General features: G+C 41.1%; 1 protein-coding gene and 1 long non-coding RNA gene across 2 annotated transcripts; one reads left to right on the top strand and one right to left on the bottom strand.

The window, feature by feature from the left end:
• Positions 1 to 683: 683 nt before the first annotated feature.
• Positions 684 to 6,114, bottom strand: LOC311133286. The gene is made up of 2 exons (XR_014613572.1): positions 5,962 to 6,114; positions 684 to 1,038 (listed from the first exon to the last, which is right to left on the bottom strand). It is a non-coding gene; the product is annotated as an uncharacterized lncRNA (long non-coding RNA).
• A 651-nt stretch (positions 6,115 to 6,765) lies between these two features.
• On the top strand, positions 6,766 to 16,590 carry cyp24a1 (cytochrome P450, family 24, subfamily A, polypeptide 1). Its single transcript, XM_084166708.1, has 12 exons — positions 6,766 to 7,193; positions 7,369 to 7,559; positions 7,657 to 7,750; positions 7,850 to 7,943; positions 8,231 to 8,322; positions 9,122 to 9,233; positions 11,413 to 11,564; positions 12,192 to 12,358; positions 13,436 to 13,514; positions 13,638 to 13,835; positions 15,725 to 15,836; positions 16,129 to 16,590. Exons 1-11 carry the CDS (start codon positions 6,933 to 6,935, stop codon positions 15,833 to 15,835), a joined length of 1,551 nt encoding a protein of 516 aa, XP_084022834.1. The 5' UTR covers positions 6,766 to 6,932; the 3' UTR covers position 15,836; positions 16,129 to 16,590.
• Positions 16,591 to 27,855: the final 11,265 nt, after the last annotated feature.

The following is a 27,855-nucleotide window of genomic DNA, read 5'->3' as shown; positions in this document are numbered from 1 at the left end:
TTCACCTCCATTGATTCTATACAGATTCAGAGCATCCACGCACATTGTTGTTGTTGTCCTTAAGAGTCTATTAACGCACCTGTGCATCAATCTAATTAATATAACAAAAAAATCCCCATCAATCTCCGTCAATTTAAGCTAGATATGTGTTTTCTTAAATGGGCTGCGTCTCAATCTACTACATCCGCCTATGTCTGCCTTCTGCATCTGCGGTGGAAAGTGGCAGAGCTACAGCATTGTTTGTCAGACCAGGAAACATCCCGAAAATAAGTATTCTCACGAAAACGTCTGTAGCGTCTGAACGGTTTAGCTAATACAGTATGACCACCGAACACGATGACGTTCTTCATTTTGCTCTACGACCCCCACAAGTGTCACGGGACTCATCTTAACATAACCCGGTACCGGTTAAAACATTTTATGGAAGTATGGAGATAGTTTTGTGCGTGCCAACTAAAAAAGGTGTTAAATATGTGTTCAACCCCCCCCCCCCCCCCCCCCCCCCCCCCAAAGTTTCTGAGCTTTCTTATATCTCTGTATTCCTTATGATGTATTTGTTGACTGTCTGTTTTGCCATTTATGAATGTGTTATTCAATGGGTTTCTATGGGCTGTAGTAGTAAAGGCCAAATTCAATATTTTATCAAATATATACAGTACCAGTCAAAAGTTTGGACACACCTACTCATTCAAGGGTTTTTCTTTATTTGTACTATTTTCTACGTTGTAGAATAATAGTGAAGACATCAAAACTATGAAATAACACATATGGGATCATGTAGTAACCAAAAAAGTGTTAAACAAATCTCAACCAGCTTCCCCTGGAATGCTTTTCCAACAGTCTTGAAGGAGTTCCCACATATGCTGAGCACTTGTTGGCTGCTTTTCCTTCACTCTGCGGTCCAACTCAACCCAAACCATCTCAATTGGGTTGAGGTCGGGTGATTCTGGAGGCCAGGTCATCTGATGCAGCACTCCATCACTCTCCTTCTTGGTAAAATAGCCCTTACACAGCCTGGAGGTGTGTTGGGTCATCGTCCTGTTGAAAAACAATCGATAGTCCCACTAAGCGCAAACCAGATGGGATGGCGTATCGCTGCAGAATGCTGTGGTAGCCATGCTGGTTAAGTGTGCCTCGAATTCTAAATAAATCACCAACAGTGTCACCAGCAAAGCACCCCCACACCATCACACCTCCTCCTCCATGCTTCACGGTGGGAACCACACATGCGGAGATCATCCGTTCACCTACTCTGCGTCTCACAAAGACACGGCGGTTGGAACCAAAAATCTCAAATTTGGACTCATCACACCAAAGGACAGATTTCCACCGGTCTAATGTCCATTGCTCATGTTTCTTGGCCCAAGCAAGTCTCTTCTTATTATTGGTGTCCTTTAGTAGTGGTTTCTTTGCAGCAATTCTACCATGAAGGCCTGATTCACGCAGTCTCCTCTGAACAGTTGATGTTGAGATGTGTCTGTTACTTGAACTCTGTGAAGCATTTATTTGGGCTGCAATTTCTGAGGCTGGTAACTCTAATTAACTCATCCTCCGCAGCAGAGGTAACTCTGGGTCTTCCTTTCCTGTGGCGGTCCTCAAGAGAGCCAGTTTCATCATAGAGCTTGATGTTTTTTGCGACTGCACTTGAAGAAACTTCTTGATATTTTCCGGATTGACTGACCTTCATGTCTTAAAGTAATGATGGACTGTCGTTTCTCTTTGCTTATTTGAGCTGTTCTTGCCATAATATGGACTTCGTCTTTTACCAAATCTTCTGTATACCAACCCTACCTTGTCACAACACAACTGATTGGCTCAAACGTATTAAGAAGGAAAGAAATTCCACAAATTAACTTTTAACAAGGCACACCTGTTAATTGAAATGCATTCCAGGTGACTACCTCATAAAGCTGGTTGAGAGAATGCCAAGAGTGTGCAAAGCTGTCATCAAGGCAAAGGGTTGCTACTTTGAAGAATCTCAAATATATAATTTTGATTTGTTTAACACTTTTTTGGTTACTACATGATTCCATATGTGTTTTTCATAGTTTTGATGTCTTCACTATTATTTTACAATGTAGAAAATAGTAAAAATAAAGAAAAACCCTTGAATGAGTAGGTGTGTCCAAACTTCTGACTGGTACTGTATATATATATATATATATATATATATATATATATATATATATACCTACAGGGGTCCTAAAATTCTAAATCAAATCGCTAAATGATCCACCATCTTACAATAATTCCATATGTTAGCTTAGTAGAACCCCTGTGTAAAGGTTCAAACTGGAATCTTTTTGTGATGGGAGGGGTTCAATTTTGAACCTTTTTAATAATATATTGTAGAGGTGGCAGCCAATCAGATTGGAGGCGTGGCTTTCAGATAGTTATTTTTGGCCACCCATTAGCGTATATGTAATTCCTGTTCATCATGTTTGTACACTGAACATTTTAACTTTCCTTGTATATTTATGCAAATGACATGTTCTAATATAATATTAATACTTTTAACATTGCTGATTTATATAGTAATAAAGTAGTAATTATTCCAACTTTGGTATTTGCATATGCTCTTGAGGAACTCATACACCTGTTAGCCTCATTGAAGCTACACAACTTTCAGTGTTCAACCTTCTGTAATCATGAAGTGCTTTGAGAGGCTGGTTATGGCACACATTAACTCCACCATCCCAGACACCCTAGACCCACTCTAATTTGCATACCGCCCCAACAGATCCATAGACGATGCAATCTCAACTGCTCTCCACACTGCCCTCACCCACCTAGATAAGAGGAATACCTATGTGAGAATGGTGTTCATTGACTATAGCTCAGCGTTCAACACCATTGTCCCCTCCAAGCTCGTCACCAAGCTTAGGACTCTGGGTCTGAACTCCACCCTCTGCAACTCTACTCCATTATCAAGTTCGCTGACGACACAATGGTAGTAGGCCTGATCACCAGCGACGATGAGTCAGCCTACAGAGAGGAGGTCATTGACCTGGCAGTGTGGTGCCGGAGCAACAACCTCTCACTCAACGTCAACAAGACCAAGGAGCTGATCATGGACTACAGGAAATGAAGGGGCGAGTACACCCCAATCCACATCGACGGGGCGGCAGTGGAGCAGGTAGACAGCTTCAAGTTCCTCGGTGTCCAAATCACTAAAGACTTAAAATGGTCCAAACACACACGCACAGTCGTGAAGAAGGCCTCTTCCCCCTCAGGAGGTTGAAAAAGTTTGGCATGGGCCCTCAAATCCTGAAAAGGTTCTACAGTTGTACCATTGAGAGCATATTGACTGGCTGCAACACTGCTTGTTATGTCAATAGCACCGCCCTGGATCGTATGGTGCTACAGAAGGTTGTGCAGACAGCCCAGTACATCACTGGGGCCGAGCTCCCTGCCATCCAGGACATCTATATCAGGCGGTGTGAAAAGAAGGCCCGGCAAATCGTTAAAGACTCCAACCACCCAAGCTATAGACTATTCTCTCTGCTGCCACACGGCAAGGGGTACCAGTGCATCAAGTCTGACACCAACAGGCTCTTGAAGAGTTCTATCCCCTAGCAACACGACTGATAAATAGCTAACAAAATAGTTACACAGACTAAGTTAAACGTATATCTTTATTGACCTTTTATCTCAATTTTTGCAGTCTCTATGCACACACAGGGCCGTACACAGTGACACAGACTGTGACACAGACTGTCACAGACTGTCACGCCAACACACACACAAACACTCATTCCATCATTTTCTCACTCACACATAATATGGACATACATTTATACTGACTCTACACACCCGCACTCCCACTCACATACAAGCTGCTGCTACTCTGTTTATCTTATGGCCTGTTGCCTTGTCCCCTTACCACTCTACATATCTACCTCCATCACTCCAGTATCCCTGTCCCCTTACCCCTATATATATCTACCTCCATCACTCCAGTATCCCTGTCCCCTTACCCCTATACATATCTACCTCCATCACTCCAGTATCCCTGCACATTGTAAATATGGTATTGGAACTGACTTTTTCAAAATATTTCCTGTATATAGTATGCTTACTTACTTACTTGATTGTGTATTTCATATTTCCTATTCTTATTTATTGTGCTTTTTTTCCCCCTAGTATTACATTGTTATTGATTATTGCATTGTTGGGTTTTGAGTTTGCAAGAAAGGCATTTCACTCTACTTGTGCATGTGACATTAAAACTTGAAACTAAACATGTGATGACAATACAACAGAACAGATGAACAGGAATGATATTTACTCTAACGGGTGGCCCCCCCCCAAAAAAAAACAATCTTAACGCCACACCCCTACTAGGCCACGATTCCACTCCAGGGTTCCTCCAGGAACTGTTAATACATTGAACCATTAAAGGTTCCTCCAAGAACCCCTCAACTAACCCAAGGTGCAAATATGAACCATTGAATAGCAATGGTTCCTTGAGGAACTCCAGGGGTTCCTTGAGTATCTCCAGGGTTCCTCAAGTCATCACTAATTCTAAGAGTGTACGGAGATCCCTGCACATTAGCCTCATCCTGGCGAATTCTGTAGGATAGTGGGTTGAGGACCCTCATAAGCCCTCCAACAAACATTGCTCAGGGTTCAAGGTTATTATGATGGCATCTCTGTGAGTAAGCACTTTTACAGGGCAATAACATTGGTCTTCATCGCAGGTTATCCAAAAACATGCCATCGATGACATGCCCTCCTAATGTCACTGCTGATCTGTTGGGTATGAAGCTAACCACATGGGGGAAACTCATCCCTCAACTAAGTTTTTATTACAGTCATGTCAAAAGGTTGATTGATATGCCATTATGACAGAGCCTTCCATACCTTTCTGGTATAGGCTACTGGGCGTAAAACCATAGAAATAGAATAATTATAAGTAGTTCTATTTCTATGAATAATAATTATGAGTTATATTTGTATGGATAAAACTACTGATGGAAGTTGTGGATTCACCATTACAGCAAACTATCAAAAACATATTCTAACCAATTAAATTAACCACTAGGGACACCTGTAAGATGTACACTACATGATCAAAAGTATGTGGACACCTGCTCGTCGAACATCTCATTCTAAAATCATGGGCATTAATATGGAGTTGGTCCCCCCTTTGCTGCTATAACAGCCTCCACTCTTCTGGGAAGGCTTTCCACTAGATGTTGGAATATTACTGCAGGGACTTGCTTCCAGTCAGCCACAAGAGCATTAGTGAGGTTGGGCACTGATGTTGGGCGATTAGGCCTGGCTCGCAGTCGGCGTTCCAATTCATCCCAAAGATGTTCGATGGGGTTGACGTCAGGGCTCTGTGCAGGCCAGTCAAGTTCTTCCACACCGATCTCGACAAACCATTTTTGTATGGACCTCGCTTTGCGCACAGGGGCATTGTCATGCTGAAACAGGAAAGGGCCTTCCCCAAACTGTTGCCACAAAGTTGGAAGCACAGAATCGTCTAGAATGGCATTGTATGCTGTAGAGTTAAGATTACCCTTCACTGGAACTAAGGGGCCTAGCCGAACCATGAAAAACAGCCCCAAACCATTATTCCTCCTCCACCAAACTTTACAGTTGGCACTATGCATTGGGGCAGGTAGCGTTCTCCAGTCGGACTGCCAGATGGTGAAGAGTGATTCATCACTCCAGAGAACGCATTTCCACTGCTCCAGAGTCCAATAGTGGCGAGCTTTACACCACTCCAGCCGACGCTTGGCATTACACATGGTGAGCTTAGGCTTGTGTGCGGCTGTTTGGCCATGGAAACCCATTTATTGAAGCTCCCGATTAACAGTTCTTAGACAAACGATTTTTACACGCTACACGCTTCAGCACTCGGCAGTCCCGTCTTGTGAGCTTGTGTGGCCTACCACTTCGCAGCTGAGCCGTTGTTGCTCCTAGAAGTTTCCACTTCATAATAACAACACTTACAGTTGACCGGGGCAGCTCTAGCAGGGCAGACATTTGACGAACTGACTTGTTGGAAAGGTGGCATCCTGTAACATATTTTACTGCCAATGTTTGTATATGGAGATTGCATGGCTGTGTACTCGATTTTATACACCTGTCAGCAATGGGTGTGGCTGAAATAGCCGAATCCACTAATTTGAAGGGGTTCCACATACTTTTATATATATAGTGTATTTTTTATCACTTGTGGAAAAACAGATTGTGCATCATTGCCAAATAGTACGAATTGTGCATCATTGCCAAATAGTACGAATTGCGCATCATTGCCAAATAGTATGAGCTGAGGGTATTAAGTAAATATTTGTGCAAATGACAGAAGTTTGGTAGTAGAATTGACTTTGCCAAGGTTTAGGTTTTCCCAGTTGTGGACAGTCCACAGGAGGACGGTGGCACCTTAATTGGTGAGAAGGGGCTTGTGGTAATGACTGGAGTGGGATGAGTGGAATGGTATCAAATACATCAAACACATGGTTTCCAGGTGTTTGATGCCATTCCAATTGCTCTTTTCCGGCCATTATTATGAGCAGTTCTCCCCTCAGCAGCCTCCTGTGGTGGGCTCCAGTAAGGTTTAAGCGAACCGCTTCACCTTCAGTTCACCTTCAGTTTAGGCCGATATGTTTATTTATAAAGCGGGGGCAAAGGCACTTCCTCGGTCTATCTGGGGTCATGCGATCGTCACAACATGGATCCATAAATGAATGGTGTGTGCTCAACTGCTACAACATGCAGGACTGATCCCTGATTGGTTATGGGTTCGTCCAGAATAAACACTCTCAGAGTATATATATATATATTGTGGAAGGTGTGACAGTTCCAAGAAACGAGAACACTGAAAAGTTCCAAGTTTCCAACAACTTACGCAAATACATTAATTCGTGTTGAGCGCCAAGTGCCCCAGTATATATTCTTTATTAGCCTATTGCAGCTTGAGAATGAGGGCACAAATCCAAAAGGTACCACAGATAGTCGAATTGTTAAAAAATAAAACGGTTGGATTGCAGCACTTCAAGACAACATCTTCAGTGTGCGTCCTGGACCCGAAGGATGCTGCGGTGGTTGCGCCTTGTCGACAAAGTCTTCCCTCGCAGACTCAGAGCCTTTATTCGATACCTGGACCCACCAATTGGCCGTTATTTGGCAGTTTGATAGAACTACTCCGCAAAGGAGGGCTGCAAAGACAACATGATGCATTGGTAAATGATAAAACAATTATTAAAATTAGGCTATAAGAATAATAAGATTAAGCATTGACAAGAAAATATAATTTTGACAGAGAAAAAATATACAAATGTTAATTTCGTTTTAATAAATAATCAAAACTGTTTTGTGTGAATTAAATGTATTGTGTCTGATATTTATTTATTTTAGATCCATTACCATAAGAAATTCGGCAAGATTTTCCGGATGAAACTCGGCTCCTTTGAATCGGTCCATATTGGCGCTCCTTGCTTGCTGGAGGCGCTCTACAGAAAGGAGAGCGTTTACCCGCAGCGTCTGGAGATCAAACCCTGGAAAGCATACCGAGACTTCAGAGACGAGGCATATGGACTTCTCATTCTGTAAGTAGCACTTTTCAATATCAATATGATATCAAGCTATTTTCTTAGCAGAAATATACAGATAAAATAACTAATATTTTTTCCTCATGATTTTTAGGGAAGGGGAAGACTGGCAGAGGGTGAGAAGCGCATTTCAGCAGAAATTGATGAAACCCACCGAAGTCGCGAAACTTGATGGAAAAATAAATCAGGTTTGTAAGATAATTTATCTGCGGTACAACAGCACAGTTCAACGTGAATTTGATCAAAGAATGTCTGGTATTTACTGTCATTTTGTCTCCAAAATGTAGGTGTTGGCGGATTTCGTTAGTAGAATTGGACAAATGACTGACAATGGACGATTTGAGGACTTGTACTTCGAATTGAATAAATGGTCAATGGAGAGTAAGTAGCCTATTGGATGATTAGGCTATAAATAAATAAGATATTTGTAGCGAGATATCAATTGTTTCTTATATGTAATTCAGATGTATTAAATCAATTACATTATTCTAATGATAATTTCATTGTTTAAAAAAACACAATTTAGTAAACCTCTTATTAGATTGAATACACATTATAATTGATTTGTTACTCAGAAAGAGTTAGTTAATTCCTAAATTAATTAATGTTAATCAATTAATGTTTTCAATTTTGTATGATCTAATTATTTATCCTCCTTATGCTTACAGCCATTTGCTTAGTGCTCTATGACAAACGATTCGGACTTCTGCATGACAATGTCAACGAGGAGGCTATGACCTTTATCACGTCCATAAAGACAGTAAGTGGTTATTGATTTTACACATCGAATTACTATTACAGCTGAAGACCCCCGACTTGATAACCTTAGTGATCTTTCTGGAGTGTTGTGGAGTAGTGAACTACATCTATTTCAACTAGTCATTTAACTAGATTTTGCAGTAGCTTGGTGGCAGTTGAACTAAATAAAATTAGTTTTCAATAATTAATTACTTTTTTGCCATGTAGTGTGTAGCTAACTACTGGAACTACACACTACTTTTTGTGAAATAGGCAATCATTTCAGACCTGTCTAATTCTCATTCTGACTTTAGTTAATTAAACTATATTTTTCTTAAGGGTAGCTTTAATGTAGCTTAACTTCTTTAAGAGTAGCTTCCCCAACACTGGTTTTTTTATTGACACAGTTAGATTGCGCGCTCGCGCTCTGAGCCTATAGAAAGAGTGCAGGTCATTGAGTTCACTTGAGTGAGTGGGATATAATCACCACTGCGACAGTTACTGATGTAGCAATAGACTATCTGACTCTCGACTCGGGGCTGGCAGTAAATTACTGGAACAAACCAATATAACATGCAGGAGATAAAAACATCATAAAAAAGGTCATTAAAAAAAATGGTTGTTATAGTAACCATGGTCATGTGCTATAAGTTGACATTGAAATACTGTAGGAAGAATTTGGAAATGACTGGTTACTTGCAACAAGGCATTCTTACTGTATGTCTTTATTTGATTGTTACATTTCAAGTCTCTCTTTCTCTCTCTCTCTCTCTCTCTCTCTCTCTCTCTCTCTCTCTCTATATATATATATATATGTGTAGATGATGAGCACATTTGGCATGATGATGGTCACGCCAGTGGAGCTCCACAAAAAACTGAACACCAAAACATGGCAGGACCACACTATGGCGTGGGACCGTATATTCAGCACAGGTACAAACAACCCCCTCTAAAACCTCTTCAATGCTCTCGACTCTCGCTTCCAACTCCCCTCCCCATTCCTCTAAAGTAACCTCCCCTCCATGTCTCCTCTGTCCCCCCTGAAAGCTCAATGGCCCCTGCTCTGTCTCCCAACCACCCCGCTAAAGCAACCCCATCCTCTTTCCCCCTTTTTTTAAACTCACAACCTCCATGTCAACCCCCACCCCCACTCCCACCCCCACCCCCACCCCCACCCCCACCCCCACCCCCACCCCCACCCCCACTCCCACTCCCACTCCCACCCCCACCCCCACCCCCACCCCCACTCCCACCCCCACCCCCACTCCCACCCCCAACCCAACTCCCACCCCCACCCCCACCCCCACTCCCACCCCCACTCCCACCCCCACCCCCACTCCCACCCTGCTGTCACTTCCAACTGCCCTCCCTCTAAAGTAACCTCCTCTCCATGTCCTCTCTCCCCCTGATGAAACCTCTCAGCCTGCCACATTCACTTTAAACCCCTCCCTAGGCACCCCCCAATCCCTCCAACACAGCGCGTGCTCTGCAGCTCTTTCTCCAGATGACGTATGACTCACAAACTGCTTTGAGCACATTTCCAGTCAGGTGATAGGAGAGAGAGCGAGAGATATGAACCGGGTGCCTCTGTGATCAATGCACTTGGCTCTCCCCTTCTTACGCGACACAGCCAGAGTGGTAGTAAACCGGATGACCTAAGGGGGAGAAGTCTCCCAAATATTTGTAATAGTGGGAGGGATGGCGGGATGGATGGATGGCTGGAGGGGAGGGGGGAGGAGGAGAAGGGGGAAGTGGAATGTTGGCTCAGGACATTGCTACTGATCGTTTGTTGTGCTGCTTGCTTGGCAGTGGTTTGCAGGCACCTGTCCCCCTCTCTTACACACACACACACACACACACACACACACACACACACATACACACACACACACACGCCACTGGCATAGCACACCACCCAAGGCGGGGGGGGGGGGGGCAGATAGAATATGAACACATCATAAGCCATTAATTATAATTTTTTTAATTACAGTAAATTAGCTTTAAAACTGCAAAATTTTCTCTCAGTCTCATGGCAAAATGGGCAGGAAATTAGCTCAGGGATTCTTGAAAGCCGGTACAATCCTTGTCCAGCAGGGAAACTTTATTTTGACAGTTAAAAAAAAAATGATTTTGTTGCATTATTTGAGCTTAAAATTTACATTTACAGGAATTTTATGAGGGAAAATATTTGTTTTGGGAATTTTCTGAATACTTTCAATATTATTAATTTCCATGTCGGTTCTATGCCCTTGTCCGGAGCAAAATATTCCAATTTCAAATAATGGATATTAGCTGAAAAATGATCTTATGTTGTTTCTTGTAATAGCCCTCTGTGACTTTAAAAAATATTTATCTAAAAACTGTAGTTCCTAAAAGATGTGTCTGGAGATTTAGTGAACTCTGTCAGATTGGTCGAAAATCCTAAATGAATCAGGAATGAGCAGGGTCAGCTATTCCATTAGGACCCCTTCTTCATGTCCTCATTACATGTAGTGGAAGTTCTCTACTTTTTATAGATTTAAACAATCAGAATGACCATGGTCACAACAATAAACTGCCAACGCTATCTGCCTGATAGATTAAGATTGAATGTGAATTATGGTTAAAATATGTTACATTTAATTTGGCTTTAGAGTTATAAAGCAACTGAGGAAGAACTAAATTGCTACTGTGTATACCACTTGAATGAAGAAGATGATATATATTTTTTGTCAAAATGTTGTCTAACGTCAACTCAACTCAACTTGGGGATTTTCAAATGAATCATTTTCATTTTCCATATTTTACAAATGTTTGTATGTTGCGCTTGTGGCTAAGTTCAGGAGATAAAAGGTGTTTGAGGGCTTTTGAAAGTAGCGATAGGGAGTGGAAGTGAGTGAGGTCATTTTATGGCTTGTTTACTATAGACTTCATGTTTGTAGACGTTTACAATTGTCATTGTTTTACGACAGGTTACAGCTTTCCTCAAATGGAATCCATGTTTTGGTGAATAAAGTTGACCTTTAGAATGGCTTTAAAAATTGACAATATGTAAAGTCATTGTTACCTAGTCTTATACTGTATATATCAATCAGTTCATTATTTCACATTTGTCTCTTGTTGTTGTCTCCAGCCAAAGTCTACATAGACAAGAACATAAAGAGCCACGCAGACGCAACAGGGCCCAGTGACGACTTTCTGTGTGACATCTACCGCCACAGTCACCTGTCCAAGAAGGAGCTGTACGCCGCCATCACAGAGCTCCAGATCGGAGGAGTAGAGACGGTAAGGATCAGTTGACAAATGTAACAGAGATGGTTCGGTGAACCACGCTCGCATGATGAGTATCCTTGCTAATAATTTAGCTTCACAACATTGAAGTGTGATAGGCCTCCAGTTTTTTTAGGTGAACTGTGTTGAGTAATGTTGCTTGAGACCTGAAGACTTGCTTTATGCCTAGGCGTTAGCTTAGCGGGCTAACAGTCTTGAGACCTGGGTTCGAATCTTGGTCTGTCAAACAACGATAGGGCCAGACTTATCCTTCACTTGCACCAGCACCTATTTCACTATTCTATTTTCCTTTATTTTCCTTCATTCCTTACTTTGACCTTTTTTATTCTACGTTTGAAGTCCCTCCCTGTGAGAGAAGAAACAAACAGGTGGTTCAAAGGTCATTTGGTCTGCTGTCCGGATGTGACCGAAATGGCCTTGAGGAACCCCACGCATTCCTCAGCTCCATTAACTGTAGGACCCCTCTATGGAATTCAGTTCATAGTATCTCTCTGACTGAGTCTGACCTCTCTCTCTCTCTCTCTCTCTCTCTCTCTCTCTCTCTCTCTCTCTCTCTCTCTCTCTCTCTCTCTCTCTCTCTCTCTCTCTCTCTCTATCTCTCTCTCTGTTGATGTTTTCTAGACTGCCAACAGCTTGCTGTGGGCTATTTTCAACCTCTCCCGTAACCCCTGCGCTCAGGGGAAGCTGCTCCAGGAAATCAGAGAGGTTCTCCCTGCCAATCAGAGTCCCAGTGCTGAGCACCTCCAGAGAATGCCCTACCTCAAGGCCTGCCTCAAGGAGTCCATGAGGTACAGTAAGATCAATCAATCAATGAAATTGTACACAGACTGTACAGTATGTCACTCAAACACAATTGCAAAACACATTTGGTAGGTTAGGCTAGCTATATCCCTCAGGTCTTAATCTGAAATAGCCATACAGTTGCAGATACTGACAGAGTATCAATTGAGTAGTTACGTAATGTCGAACCACCCATTCCCTCTGTAATTCAAAAACAACTGTAGGCTACGCAGGAATACCTGAAAAACAAGCAATTTACAGTGAGATAACTAGTTATGACTATTGGGATGACCATTCACTCCAGTTTACAGTGAGATAACTAGTTATGACTACTGGGACGCCAATTCACTCCAGTTTATAGTGACATAACTAGGTATGACTACTGGGACGACCATTCACTCCAGTTTATAGTGAGGTAACTAGGTATGACTACTGGGACAACCATTCACTCCAGTTTATAGTGAGGTAACTAGGTATGACTACTGGGACGACCATTCACTCCAGTTTATAGCGAGGTAACTAGGTATGACTACTGGGATGACCATTCACTCCAGTTTATAGCGAGGTAACTAGGTATGACTACTGGGATGACCATTCACTCCAGTTTATAGTGAGGTAACTAGGTATGACTACTGGGACGACCATTCAATCCAGTTTACAGTGAGGTAACTAGGTATGACTACTGGGACAAGTCGGCGAAAAAATCACAGCACCTCCACCCCCAAACATCTTCCCGCGGCTATGAGTAGGTATGACTACTAGGACGACCATTCACTCCAGCTTATAGCAACAACAGTAGGGTCACGTTGTTGTCCATAAATACCCTAGTACTACTACACCGATAATAACACCCAATCTCGTGATGATGTCACAAGAGTTTGAAACTAACATGTGTTTTGAGAGGTTAATGTGGAAACTCACACAGAGAATGCTTATGACGTTTGACAGGGGATTAGCTATATTTCCTTTCAACTTGCCTTTTGAAATGGTTTGAGTATGTTTAACTGATCCTAAAGAGCTTATATGTATATATATCCCCTTGCTTCAAGGCTATATTCCCAAGCACTGTTTTCAAATTCCTGCAGGTTATCGCCGTCAGTTCCCTTCACGAGTCGGACCTTAGACAAAGACACTGTGTTAGGGGATTACTCCATTCCCAAAGGGGTAAGTGGATTACTTCGCTTTCCCTCATTTAAGAGCACATGTTTGGGCGATTACAGTCTCGGATCAATTAACATGTACATTTGATTGATGTCTAATCAAGATTTTTTTGTTTTTCATTTGCAGACAGTGTTGATGATCAACAGCCATGCTCTGGGTGCTAATGAGGAGTACTTTGAGCACAGTAGCCTCTTTAAGCCAGAGCGTTGGTTAAGAGAGAGCAGCACCATCAACCCCTTTGCCCATGTGCCGTTTGGCATTGGGAAGAGGATGTGCATCGGACGGCGTCTGGCAGAGCTACAACTGCAGTTGGCACTCTGCTGGGTAAGAACAACCAGCTGTGCCCCCAAAATGACCGCCAAGTCGCCAACATTGTAATATCACCGCAGGTAGTGCTGAACACCTGAGGGACGAAATACAGAATATTACTCTCTCTTCTTGAATCAGGTTTAAAGTTACTGTGCCTTCGGAAAGTATTCAGACCCCTTGACCTTTTCCACATTTTGTTACGTTACAGCCTTATTCTAAAATGGATTAAATAAAACAATTTCCTTATCAATCTACACACAATACTCCATAGTGACAAAGTGAAAGGATTTTAGACATTTTTGCAAATGTATTAAAAATAGAAACTTAAATACCTTATTTACATAATTATTCAGACCCTTTGCTATGAGACTCGAAATTGAGCTCAAGTGCATCCTGTTTCCATTGATCATCCTTGAGATGTTTCTACAACTTGATTGGAGTCCACCTGTGGTAAATTACATTGATTGGACATGATTTGGAAAGACACACTCCTGTCTATTTAAGGTCACACAGTTGACAGTGCATGTCAGAACAAAAACCAAGCCATGAGGCGAAGGAATTGTCCGTAGAGCTCAGTGACAGGATTGTGTCGAGCCACAGATCTGGGGAAGGGTACCAAAACATGTCTGCAGCATTGAAGGTCCCTCAAGAACACAGTGGCCTCCATCATTCTTCAATGGAAAAAGTTTGGAACCACCAAGACTCTTCCTAGAGCTGGCCGCCTGGTCAAACTGAGCAATCGGGGGAGAAGGCCCTTGGTCAGGGAGGTGACCAAGAACCTGATGGTCACTCTGGTAGAGCTCCAGAGTTCCTCTGTGGAGATGGGAGAACCTTCCAGAAGGACAACCATCTCTGCAGCACTCCACCAATCAGGCCTTTATGGAGTGGCCAGACGGAAGCCACTCTTCAGTAAAAGGCACATGACAGCCTGCTTGGAGTTTGCCAAAAGGCACCTAAAGGACTCAGACCATGAGAAACAAGATTCTCTGTTCTGATGAAACCAAGGTTGAACTCTTTGGCCTGAATGCCAAGCGTCACGTCTGGAGGAAACCTGGCACCATCCCTATGGTGAAGCATGCTGGTGGCAGCATCATGCTGTGGGGATGTTTTTCAGCGGCAGAGACTGGGAGACTAGTCAGGATCGAGGGAAAGATGAACAGAGCAAAGTACAGAGAGATCCTTGATGAAAACCTGCTCCAGAGCGCTCAGGACCTCAGACTGGGTTGAAGGTTCACCTTCCAACAGGACAACAACCCTAAGCACACAGCCAAGACTTCGAGACAAGTCTCTGAATGTCATTTGTGGCCCAGCCAGAGAACGGACTTGAACCCGATTGAACATCTTTGGAGAGACCTGAAAATAGCTGTGCAGCAACGCTCCCCATCCAACCTGACAGAGCTTGAGTGGATCTGCAGAGAAGAATGGGAGAAACTCCCCAAATACAGGTGTGCCAAGCTTGTAGCGTCATACCCAAGAAGACTCGAGGCTGTAATCACTGCCAAAGCTGCTTCAACAAAGTACTGAGTAAAGGGTCAGAATACTTATGTAAATGTAATATTTCTGTTTTTTTTTTTTTATGAATCTTCAAAAATGTATAAAAACCTGTTTTTGCTTTGTCATTATGGGGTATTGTGTGTAGATTGATGAGGGGGAAAAAACAGGTTAATCCATTTTAGAATAAGGCTGTAACGTAACAAAATGTGGAAAAAGTCAAGGGGTCTAAATACGTTCCGAATGCACTGTATATAACTTTAAGTTGTTCCAAGAAGACGTTGTCCTACGTGCTTCAAATTTGAAAAGGATTTGTATGTCACCATGTGAGTCTTACCTCAATTAATATTGATGTTCCTTTTACATGCCCTTCATTATCTAACGATTGCTATTTTTCCCCCTCTTTCTATAAGGTGGTCAGAGATTATGAAGTTGTGGCGACAGATGGTGAACCAGTTGATGCTATCCATTCCGGATTGCTAGTTCCCAGCCGTGAACTCCCTGTGGCTTTCATCAGACGATGAGGTAGGAATAAAACTCACTCTTGAACATACCTCAAAATCATCCATATACTGAGGCTTAAATCAGAGTTAAGACAACATATAACATATACACTGTATATATATAAATATATACAATTTATAATATATATAACATATCTCAAATGTATATAACACATATATATATAGCATATCAAATATATGTATGGGGGAAACTACAAAGAAAAAAGTACATTCAATTCCCTAACAGTCAGGAAACATATCAGAAGGTTTTTAAATCTTACATTTGATTCCATATGTTATTTTTTCCTAAACAGATCATGTACAGACCATTTGGACCTCACAACAGAAAATGATAGTTCTGTGCCTGAACGTCCAGAGAGACTCCCTATACTGCTGCTCTGTAAATAACAAAGAAATATATCAGATATAAATATATATTTATTTAATCCTGTCCAGTATAACTCAAACTAATATAAATGTATTTAAACTATTAAATATGAGAGTTAGTCTACTTGTTGACCACTATGTCACTTGTGACGTACGGCAGCTGCACCTACTGCACACTAATCTTAAACGACTGTTCTTATATCGAATATATTAATGAAATTATGACTTTTGTATATGTTGTGTCCTTATGGTAAAATGTATAAAGGCTACTTGTGTTTCTTTTTTTGTGTATAAAGTGCAATTATAGTGTCAACATGATTTAGGCCTACATGTAACATTGTAGTTCTTAGAGAGAATATATTCATGTAAAAATAAATATATTTAATCCACTTTCTGTTTTTGTTGCAGAAATGTTCATGTTTGAAATTTAAATTACCTTGCAGAATATGATTTAAGATTAATACAACTGTGTCATAGCCACACACAAAAGCTAAGGACCTAATGATGTATGACTTTGGTATATCATAGTAATCAAGTGTTATTTGAGTGTGAAAATGGAATGGAATGCACCATATGGCAATCTTACTGGCGCTTCTGCTCAGCTCAGGGCTGCTATTCAGTCACACCTGCATTAGCAATGTCTACTTCAACTATCTACACAGCATAGTGTAGCTATAGTCTTAAAACAAAACATTTAATAGAGATGACATGTCAGCATACACTGCCCCCCTCTGCCATTCAGTGATGTGCTACAGTTGTCTTTAATATTACAAGTAGTTGTTTATTATAATTTCATACGTTTAACTCACTGCAAATGTTTGGTTTGTCTAATCTGGTATTAATGGTCTGAAATGCATAATCTGCTGAAAAGTGGTAATATTGTTCATTTATGCTTTGGGAATTTAGTGTATTTCAGGTACTTAAGCAATAAGGCCTGAGGGGGTGTGGTATATGGCCAATATACCACGGCTAAGGGCTGTTCCTATGCACTATGCATCGCGGAGTGCCTGGATACAGCCCTTAACCGTGGTATATTGGCCATATAGCACAAACCCCAGAGGAGCCTTATTGCTATTATAAACTGGTTACCAACGTAATTAGAGCAGTAAAAATACATGTTTTGTCATACCCTTTGTATACTGTCTGATATACCACAGCTCTCAGCCAATCAGCATTCAGGGCTCAAACCACCCAGTTTATAATATAGCATTTGCATGTATCTTACTGATGTAACATCTTTTAAAAAGAGGGGAGAGAGATAGGTATAGGACTGCAGTGTTTAAATCAATGATTTATATATACACTAGATGACTGATATAGGGCACTGTGTTGTAATGTCTACCTGTTATTCATTACCCAAAGCTGAAAGTACTGTATCATGGTCCTTTGATTTGAAATACACTGATTTGAAATACACTGATTGGAAATACACTGATTGGAAATACACTGATTTGAAATACACTGATTTGAAATACATTGATTTGAAATACACTGATTTGAAATACATTGATTTGAAATACACTGATTTGAAATACACTGATTTGAAATCCATTGATTTGAAATAGACTGATTTGAAATACACTGATTTGAAATCCATTGATTTGAAATACACTGATTTGAAATACACTGATTGGAAATACACTGATTTGAAATACGCTGATTTGAAATACACTGACTTGAAATACACTGATTTGAAATACACTGATTTGAAATACACTGATTTGAAATACATTGCTGGGTATTTAAGACAGTGTACTTCTGCCATCTACTGTTCAAAACATATACTTTGTGGTCAAGTCACGAGATGTCTTGTATCACAAGAAGAAACTGATTTGGACTGAATTACATAATAATGTCATTTCTGATAACACAATTTATGTTGACATTATGAAAATATTATGAATCTGTAGTCTACAATAACGGTCCATTTAGTTTTGTTTTATTTCAGTATACATGGGAGCTAAAAGCTGAATTGCGTACAACAGGAAATACAAGAAGACATAGCTAAATCAATAAATGTGATACAGGAAAGATAATTATGCAGTATAGTAAGAATGAAATAGTAAGAATAATGATGTAGTAATGTAGTAGTATTATCATTATAATATAGTTATAGCATCATATAGCATATCATGTTTTTTTAACCCTCATACTACCTACCGCCTGGAGTCATTTCCAGGCATATTTCTGATCATAGCCCAAAAGTGATTGACTTTGTCAATCAACTTGTTCTTAATAAATCAAGATCATTGTTTAGTGTTTCTGTACCAATATGGACTTCCTTTGGGGTCATTTTGACCCAAGCCAAAACAAATGAATTCCGCCTATAGTAATTTGATTGATAGGACCTTTATTTGAATCTAGGTTTTCTCTGGAGACATAATATCAAGGCATCCATACCGTCAGTGACCAGATAGACAGATCATCTGCTGAGATATACAGCAGCTCCCCATGTACTCACCTAAGAGTGTACTTTTCTATACCACATATTGTGTGACTGTGTACAAAACCAAAATTACCTTATTTTTGTGCATATAGAAATCTGTCAATGGTATAAAAAGTCTGTCAGTGGTATATATATACTTGATATAACTGCACTCAGATACACTATGAATCTACATAGAGATCTGTATTGGTGTGTATTCTCAGAAAAGTAGCTGTTCTAGGGCAAATCAAAAAAAGTATTTATTTGAATCCAGGTTTCCCTGGAGATATAATATTAAGATATGGGAGGTGTTGAATGGAGTTGAAGGATGGGACTAATAACAACTAACAACAACTAATAACAACAGGATAACTAATGTAAAGCATGCTGTGTCCATAATAAGTATATGGGTTATAGGTTGGGAGCTTTTGAGAAAGAGCAGTTAGAAAGATATGGCATATAGAAGCAAACCGGATGGACATCATGAAAATGATCAGAGAGGTTGAGGGTAGAGGAAGTTCAGGAGTAAAATTGACAGTGTCCATAAAATGTATATAGTATGTATAAGCTGGAAGTAGAGGCCTAAGCGTTGTTGTTCACTAGTTTACTCCAATTAGGGAAGGGATGGTGGGGTTGGAAAGTAATAAAGGGAAATATATATATATTTTAAAGGATATATATATGTATGTATATGTATTTATATGTATGTATGTCTATATGTTATTAATATCCTCAGAGGGGAGGGGGACCTGTATCAGATACACGGATCACCTGCTGAGATGAAGCACCTTATGTACTCGCCTATGATTATAACTGGTTATAACTAGACATGACCTAGGTATAATCACAATTACCTCATTAAAGTCTGTCAGTTGTATGAATACTTGGTAGAACTGTAAAACAGAAACCAGCTACCCTCTGAATGTACACATAGTATTGGTGTGTATTTCCCCCGAAAAATAGTTATTCTACAGGAAATGTTATATAAATACCAGAATTCCTATAATATCCTCCAATATTCTATATGTGCAACGTGTTATGGTATTTGGGTTGCTATAACATTTGGTTTGGAGTGACTTTGAGGATTTGGCCATGCTTTTTGAAGCATCCTGCCATAGGCTTATACAACTCCCATTATTTCACTAGCAGCAATGCTAATGCTGGCTGTGGGGTAAGTAAATAAAGAAAACAAAGCCATATTTCTGGTCACTGTCTCTCAGGATCAATGAATGAATCACTTTTTTTCAATACAATTAAGTATATTTAAAATGAATTAATCACTTTCTTTCAATAAAATTAAGTATATTTAAAATGTTGGTGTACCGCCACTTTAAACGGCAGTGGTTTTTACTACAGAAATATGTCAAAATCTACAGTACCAGTCAAAGGTTTGGACACACCTACTCATTCCAGGGTTTTTCTTTATTTTTACTATTTTCTAGATTGTCGAATAATAGTGAAGACATCAAAACTATGAAATAACACATATGGAATCATGTAGTAACCAAAAAAGTGTTAAACAAATCAAAATATATTTTATATTTGAGATTCTTCAAAGTAGCCACCCTTTGCCTTGATGACAGCTTTGCACACTCTTGGCATTCTCTCAACCAGCTTCATGAGGTAGTCACCTGGAATGCATTTCAATTAACAGGTGTGCCTTGTTAAAAGTTAATTTGTGGAATGTCTTTCCTTCTTAATGCATTTGAGCCATTCAGTTGTGTTGTGACAAGGTAGGGGTGGTGAACAGAACATAGCCCTATTTGGTAAAAGTCCATATTATGGCAAGAACAGCTCAAAAAAGCAAAGAGAAACGACAGTGTGGGAACTCCTTCAAGGCTGTTGGAAAAGCATTCCAGGTGAAGCTGGTTGAGAGAATGCCAAGAGTGTGCAAAGCAGTCATCAAGGCAAAGGGTGGCTACTTTGAAGAATCTAACATCTAAAATATATTTTGATTTGTTTAACACTTGTATGGTTACTACATGATTCCATATGTGTTATTTCATAGTTTTGATGTCTTCCCTATTATTCTACAATGTAGAAAACAGTAAAAATAAAGAAAAACCCTTACTATATATAATGAAAATACTGTATTTGAAGCATGACACTGTACAAAACTGTATGTGTGTACCTTATTGGTGACCTCTTAAGTAAAGTGTATCCACCTATCATGATATTTGACTAAAGTCCCAGTTTAAGTGGACCAGATTGCCCAAAAAAACAATATTTCCCCTTTAAAAATATCACACTGTGTACACATGTTTTACGGTATGTGTTTTCCCAAAGGGGACTGTCTGTCACCACCTGAGTGACACAGATTCAATATTGTCCTCATGTTCTGCTATTTCACAAGTTTTGAAATCAAAGCATTGATGTAAAGCACACAAAAACATTGCCAAGTGTTATAACACGGGTGAGAGTAACTTTACCCTCGGTTTCTCAACATGGTCTTTGCTTTGGACCGCTGCCAAGTGTCATTCACCTGAAATGCGTGTGGAGCTGAACTCAAAACAAATGTAATGTGTTACTTTGTGAGGACAAGGCTATGCATTATAAGAGTATATGGTGTTGAAAGTGATGTAGTCTAGATTAATTGAGCTCGTCTGACACAGTGGACAGCGGAACCGTCCCAAAAGTGCAAACCCAGCACATTCGACACTCCTGGCAGGCTCGAGGCAAACACGACTTAGAATACTATTTGAACCCAGCTCTGGTCAATATACGGTCCTGTGAAAGGCAGAGGTATTGTGACTGGTGTAGCAGTCACATAACATCATAACCATAAAGATTATCATCACAGATAGTAGGCAGTCTAAAGCAGTAGTAGACAAACAATGTAGGGAATAACAGAAACTGGGTGGTTCGGGCCCTGAATGCTGATTGGCTGACAGCCGTGGTACATCAGACCGTATACCATGGGTACACAAAACACTTATTTTTACTGCTCTAATTACATTGGTAACCAGTTTATAATAGCAATAAGGCACCTCGGGGGGGTTGTGGTATATGGGCAATATCCCACGGCTAAGGGCTGTGTCCAGGTACTCCGCGTTGCGTCGTGCATAAGAACAGCCCTTAGCCGTGGTATATTGGCCATATACCACACCCCCTCGGGCATTATTGCTTGAATATAGCGCACCGGGCGAACGAACTCGCCCATTGTCAGACTCTGGTTACCGTCTGGATACCGCTGCCCAGACGTGGAGCAGCTAGATAGCCTACTCGTGCGGTACTTGCATGATCGTTGAGTGGTAAAACGCTGATTGTTTTTGCTCCAATGCAATGTGTAGGGACTGCATCCTGCTTGTGCAACTGCAATATCCGTTACAACAGACAGGGAAGGTTGTATAGCCAATAAATATTTGTGGGGATGTTCGTTCAAATTGCCTCATTTTTTTTTTTTTTTTTCAGCTGTTCAGAAATATGAGGCAGAGACATACTGTAGGCTAGCCACATCATCATGGTTCAGAAGAGGGTGAGTAAAGAATGAAATGTTAAGGGTGGTGGAGTGTGAGCAGTAGCCACGTAGTGTGTGTAAAATAACACATGCGCAGAACGTGATCCGGATCCTTAGCTTTGAGAAAGAGGTTTCCGTAGCGACCGGAGGGGGCGGGGGCGAAAACTCTGTATTCATAGCCACGGCCTAAAAATATTAATGCGACTAGACCGCTGATTGGGCAGCTCATCTTCCTCTAGACCGCTGATTGGGCAGCTCATCTTCCTCTAGACCGCTGATTGGGCAGCTCATCCTCCTCTAGAGCGCTGATTGGCCAGCTCATCCTCCTCTAGACCGCTGATTGGCCAGCTCATCTTCCTCTAGACCGCAGATTGGCCAGCTCATCTTCCTCTAGACCGCTGATTGGGCAGCTCATCTTCCTCTAGACCGCTGATTGGGCAGCTCATCCTCCTCTAGACCGCTGATTGGGCAGCTCATCTTCCTCTAGACCGCTGATTGGGCAGCTCATTTTCCTCTAGACCGCTGATTGGGCAGCTCATCCTCCTCTAGACCGCTGATTGGGCAGCTCATCTTCCTCTAGACCGCTGATTGGGCAGCTCATTTTCCTCTAGACCGCTGATTGGGCAGCTCATCTTCCTCTAGACCGCTGATTGGGCAGCTCATCTTCCTCTAGACCGCTGATTGGGCAGCTCATCTTCCGCTAGACCGCTGATTGGCCAGCTCAACTTCCGCTAGACCGCTGATTGGGCAGCTCATCCTCCTCTAGACCGCTGATTGGGCAGCTTATCATCCTCTAGACCGCTGATTGGCCAGCTCATCCTCCTCTAGACCGCTGATTGGCCAGCTCATCCTCCTCTAGACCGCTGATTGGCCAGCTCATCCAATAGCAAGCATTTCTAAAACAGTCTGTTTGAGGTGGGGTTTTTGAAGGGTTTTGTCTCCAATGTATGTTTTGGACACAAATACGAGTATAGGATGAGTTAACAACATTATTTGGGTATGAGTTAACAGAATATTAACTTTTAAAATTTTCACTGGATAGTTACTTGAAGTAAAGATTTATGCAGTATTGAACCAAAGACAACATACTAGTAGTAGGCTGATCCATACCGAGAAGACATAATCTACAGTGGTTCCCAACTCCAGTCCTCCAGTACCCCCAACAGCATACATTTTTGTTGTAGCCCCGGACAAGCACACCTGATTCAACGTGTCAACTAATCATTAAGCCCTCAGTGAGTTGAATCAGGAGAGTTTGTCTGGGGCTACAACAAAAATGTGTGCTGTTGGGGGTACTGGAGGACCAGAGTTGGGAAACACTGTTGGGGGTACTGGAGGACTGGAGTTGGGAAACACTGTTGGGGTACTGGAGGACTGTAGTTGGGAAACACTGTTGGGGGAACTGGAGGACTGGAGTTGGGTAACAGTGGTGGGGTACTGGAGGATTGGAGTTGGGAAAAACAGTTGGGGGTACTGGAGGATTGGAGTTGGGAAACACAGTTGGGGTACTGGAGGACTGGAGTTGGGAAACACTGATCTAATAGCATGTTGACATTTTATCATAAAAGCTGAATCTGAAGTTGGGTTTTTATTTTGGGAATAAATGTTTCTCTATCTGTGCTTCATTATGGTGACATTGTTTACATGCAAGCCTCAGCCAGCACCCACGTGTGGTCCTCAGTAGCTCAGCTGGTAGAGCACGGCGCTTGTAACGCCAAGGTAGTGGGTTCGATCCCCGGGACCACCCATACACAAAAATGTATGCACGCATGACTGTAAGTCGCTTTGGATAAAAGCGTCTGCTAAATGGCATAGTATTATTATTATTATTAGCACCCTCAAGATGCTGGACACTGTGTGTCAAGACCACAATGCAAGACCACTCACCCATCACTGTGATCTATACGACATGGTGAGGTGGCCCTCCCTTCCTAGAAGAAGGCTGAAACACTGTTCCATCTTTGTGTACAAAGCAGTGCTTGGATTATTGCCTACTTATCTGTGCTCCTCACTAACAGTGTCTGTTCTCAGCTGCTACTATCTTTCACTGTTGCTAAGGCTACGACTGAAATGGAAAAAAATATCATTCTCCTATAATGCTCCTTGGTCTTGGAACGACCTGAACAAGACTAAAACTGGAGGAGAGGGAATCGCCTGTGGAGTTTAAAGCTCTGATAGAGGAAAATGTGATTGTTTTTAAATGTATTGTACTGTGTTGTATTGCATTGCGTTGTTGTATTGTGTTTTATTGTATTGTATCTATTGTATTGCATTGTATTGTGTTGTGTTGTATTGTATAGTGTTGTATTGTATAGTGTTGTATTCTATTGTATTGTGTTGTATTGTATTGTATTGTATTGTATTGTGTTGTGTTTTATTGTATTGTATTGTATTGTATTCTATTGTATTGTGTTGTGTTATGTGTAGATGCTGACTACTGGTTAAATAAAATTGTCCCCTTTTCTGATTATCAGCTGTTGTCAAACACATCTTATCCAGAGTGACTTACAGCAGTGAGTACATAAATGTTTTCTCTTACTGGTCCCCCGTGGGAATCAAACCCACAACTACATTGCTGCAAGCGCCATGCTCTACCAACTGAGCTACATGGGACCTCAGTAGTGTGCAGACAATTCTTACTAGATGAAAAGCATAAATGAGTATGGCATACTGACATTTAAAGCGCACTCAGAGTTGAGAAATGTCACATACTACAAAACGTTCTATTCTTACTTTCCTACTTACTTGCTTAGGCGCATCACTCCTTTGGGAGCATAGGCCATCTCCTATTCTTGCTTACTCAAAAAGACTACTGGAAAATAGTCTGGAAGAGACTCTGGACAAAGCCTATGACTTCATGACTAGTTATCTGCTAATAAATGCATATTAATATAGCCTATTATGTGTTTTCATCATCATTGTGCATACATTTTAGCTAGATGAAACCTTCATAAGGCCTTTATAAAGCCTGTGTAGATGCCACACAAACAATTTATTAACAGACGTAAACTATCTAAGTCCTTAGTTTCAAGTTTTAATGTCATATATCTGTGCTTTGCTAAACGTGGGTTTATATATATATAGTATGATCATTGTTTCTTATAAATGATTTGTGAAGCATCTATGTAGGCCTTTTTAAAGGACTTACGAAGCTTCATAAAGCCTTCATAAGTTATAGTCATAGGAAGTGAGAATGAAAAGTCTGTATTTTAAGAGTTGTTGAGTGCACGGCATCAATGCTGTTTATACCCTCCACGCCAGAGGACTGCACGTGTCGTCGGTATGTGTGTAAATGTTCCTCCCAGTTAGCTGATGTCGGCAGTAGTGGTAGCAGGAGGCCACAGGTCTTGAATTAGCATTAGCAATTGATGACCCTGCCTACTAAATAGGACTTTGTGAACCTCACGCCCTGGGGACATAAGCCTGCGTATTAGGGGCTGTTCTTAGAATAACTGTAAGTAATACTGCATTGGTAGTCCTTATTCAATTTCAAGCATGTGTAAAGGAATGTGTACAGTTTATTTTCTCATTTCATTGGAGAGTTGGAATGACATGTGGTCTGAAGAGATTTATTGTATGGATGACTGTGCGTGTTAAAAACAAGGATAACAAATTAGGTAATATTCTAAGTCTGCATTAGGGGTAGTCCTGTTCAAAACAAGGATAACAAATTAGATCATAATCTAAGTCTGCATTAGGGGTAGTTCTGCTTGGGAACGGGTTGTATAGTCTAAAGCAGGGATATTCAACTCTTACCCTAAGAGGTCCGGAACCGGCTGTTTTTCTGTTCTACTTGATAATGAATTGGTGTCCCAGGTCTAAATCAGTCCCTGATTAGAGGGGAACAATGAAAAAAGGCAGTGGAAACACAAAACGTAGAGTTTTTCAATTTAAATTATTATACAAAATTCTTGCAATATATGTGGGATACAACCATCCCAGCTCTGCTGATTTTGCTGCGAAGAGACAGAATCATTAGATCATTTGTTTTGGTACTGTCCATATGTAGCTTGTTTTTGGTCGCAGGTTCAGGAATGGCTGAAGAATTGCAACATTTACCTGGAGCTAACTCTGCCAATAGCACTGCTGGGTGATCTGAAAAGTCATAGTTAATCGATCAATAATATAATAATACTCTTAGATTTTTTACAATCTGTAGAAACTATGAGAATAGAAAGGTTCAGAACTTTTGTGAAACATCACAGCACAGTTGAAAAATATATGGCAAATAGAAATCAAAACTGGATGGTCTTCAGAGATAGATGGGAGGGGTTGAGGTTAGCTCAAGGATGGGAATAAAAACAAGCAAAAGATAATTAATGTCAGTGTCCGTACAGTGCATTCGGAAAGTATTCAGACGTACTAAGGATGTAACGTAACAAAATGTGGAAAAAGTCAAGGGGTCTGAATACTTTCCGAAGGCACTTTATATAACTTTAAGTTGTTCAAAGAAGCTGGATGTAGAAGCCTAAGTGTTTTTGTCCATTAGTTTACTCCAATTAGGGGAAGGGTGGTAGGGTTAAAAAAATATACATACAGTACCAGTCAAAAGTTTGGACACACCTACTCATTCAAGGGCCTTTCTTAATTTTTTTAAATGTTTACATTGTAGAATAATAGTGAAGACATCAAAACTATGAAATAACACATATGGAATCATGTAGTAACCCAAAAAGTGTTAAACAAATAAAAATATATTTGAGATTTGAGATTCTTCAAATAGCACCCTTTGCCTTGATGACAGCTTTGCACACTCTTGGCATTCTCTCAACCAGCTTCACCTGGAATGCTTTTCCAACAGTCTTGAAGGAGTTCCCACATATGCTGAGCACTTGTTGGCTGCTTTTCCTTCACTCTGCCGTCCGACTCATCCCAAACCATCTCAATTTGGTTGAGGTTGGGGGATTGTGGAGGCCAGGTCATCTGATGCGGCACTCCATCACTCTCCTTCTTGGTCAAATAGCCCTTACACAGCCTGGAGGTGTGTTGGGTCATTGTCCTGTTGAAAAACATGATTGTCCCACTAAGCCCAAACCAGATGGGATGGCGTTTCGCTGCAGAATGCTGTGGTAGCCATGCTGGTTAAGTGTACATTGAATTCTAAATAAATCCTGTAGCTCAGTTGGTAGAGCATGGCGCTTGCAACGGCAGGGTTGTGGGTTCATTTCCCACGGGGGGCCAGTATGAAAAATTTATGCACTCACTAACTGTAAGTCGCTCTGGATAAGAGCGTCTGCTAAATGACTAAAATGTAAATCACAGACAGTGTCACCAGCAAAGCACCATCACACCTCCTCCATGCTTCACGGTGGGAACTTCACATGCGGAGATCATACGTTCACCTACACTGCGTCTCACGAAGACACAGGGGTTGGAACCAAAAATCTCCTATTTGGACTCATCAGACCAAAGGACAGATTTCCACCAGTCTAATGTCGATTGCTCGTGTTTCTTGGCACAAGCAAGTCTCTTCTTCTTATTGGTGTCCTTTAGTAGTGGTTTCTTTGCAGCAATTCGACCATGAAGGCCTGATTCACGCAGTCTCCTCTGAACAGTTGATGTTGAGATGTGTCTGTTACTTGAACTCTGTGATGCACTTATTTGGGCTGCAATTTCTGAGGCTGGTAACTCTAATGAACTTATCCTCTGCAGCAGAGGTAACTCTGGGTCTTCCTTTCCTGTGGCGGTCCTCATGAGTGCCAGTTTCATCATAGCGCTTGATGGTTTTTGCGACTGCACTTGAAGTTCTTCTCATTTTCCGGATTGACCGAC

The sequence above is a fragment of the Coregonus lavaretus genome (genome assembly GCF_964263955.1).
Source record: "Coregonus lavaretus genome assembly, chromosome: 8".
In the NCBI taxonomy this organism is placed as follows: domain Eukaryota; kingdom Metazoa; phylum Chordata; class Actinopteri; order Salmoniformes; family Salmonidae; genus Coregonus; species Coregonus lavaretus.
This window is presented reverse-complemented; position numbering and strand designations above follow the sequence as displayed.

Coding starts and splice junctions, on each gene's coding strand:
- cyp24a1 (XM_084166708.1), top strand. CDS start 6,933: ATGAGGGCACAAATCCAAAAGGTACCACAGATAGTCGAATTGTTAAAA. Junction 7,194..7,368: donor AAAGACAACATGATGCATTG/GTAAATGATAAA, acceptor TATTTATTTTAG/ATCCATTACCATAAGAAATT. Junction 13,515..13,637: donor ATTACTCCATTCCCAAAGGG/GTAAGTGGATTA, acceptor TTTCATTTGCAG/ACAGTGTTGATGATCAACAG.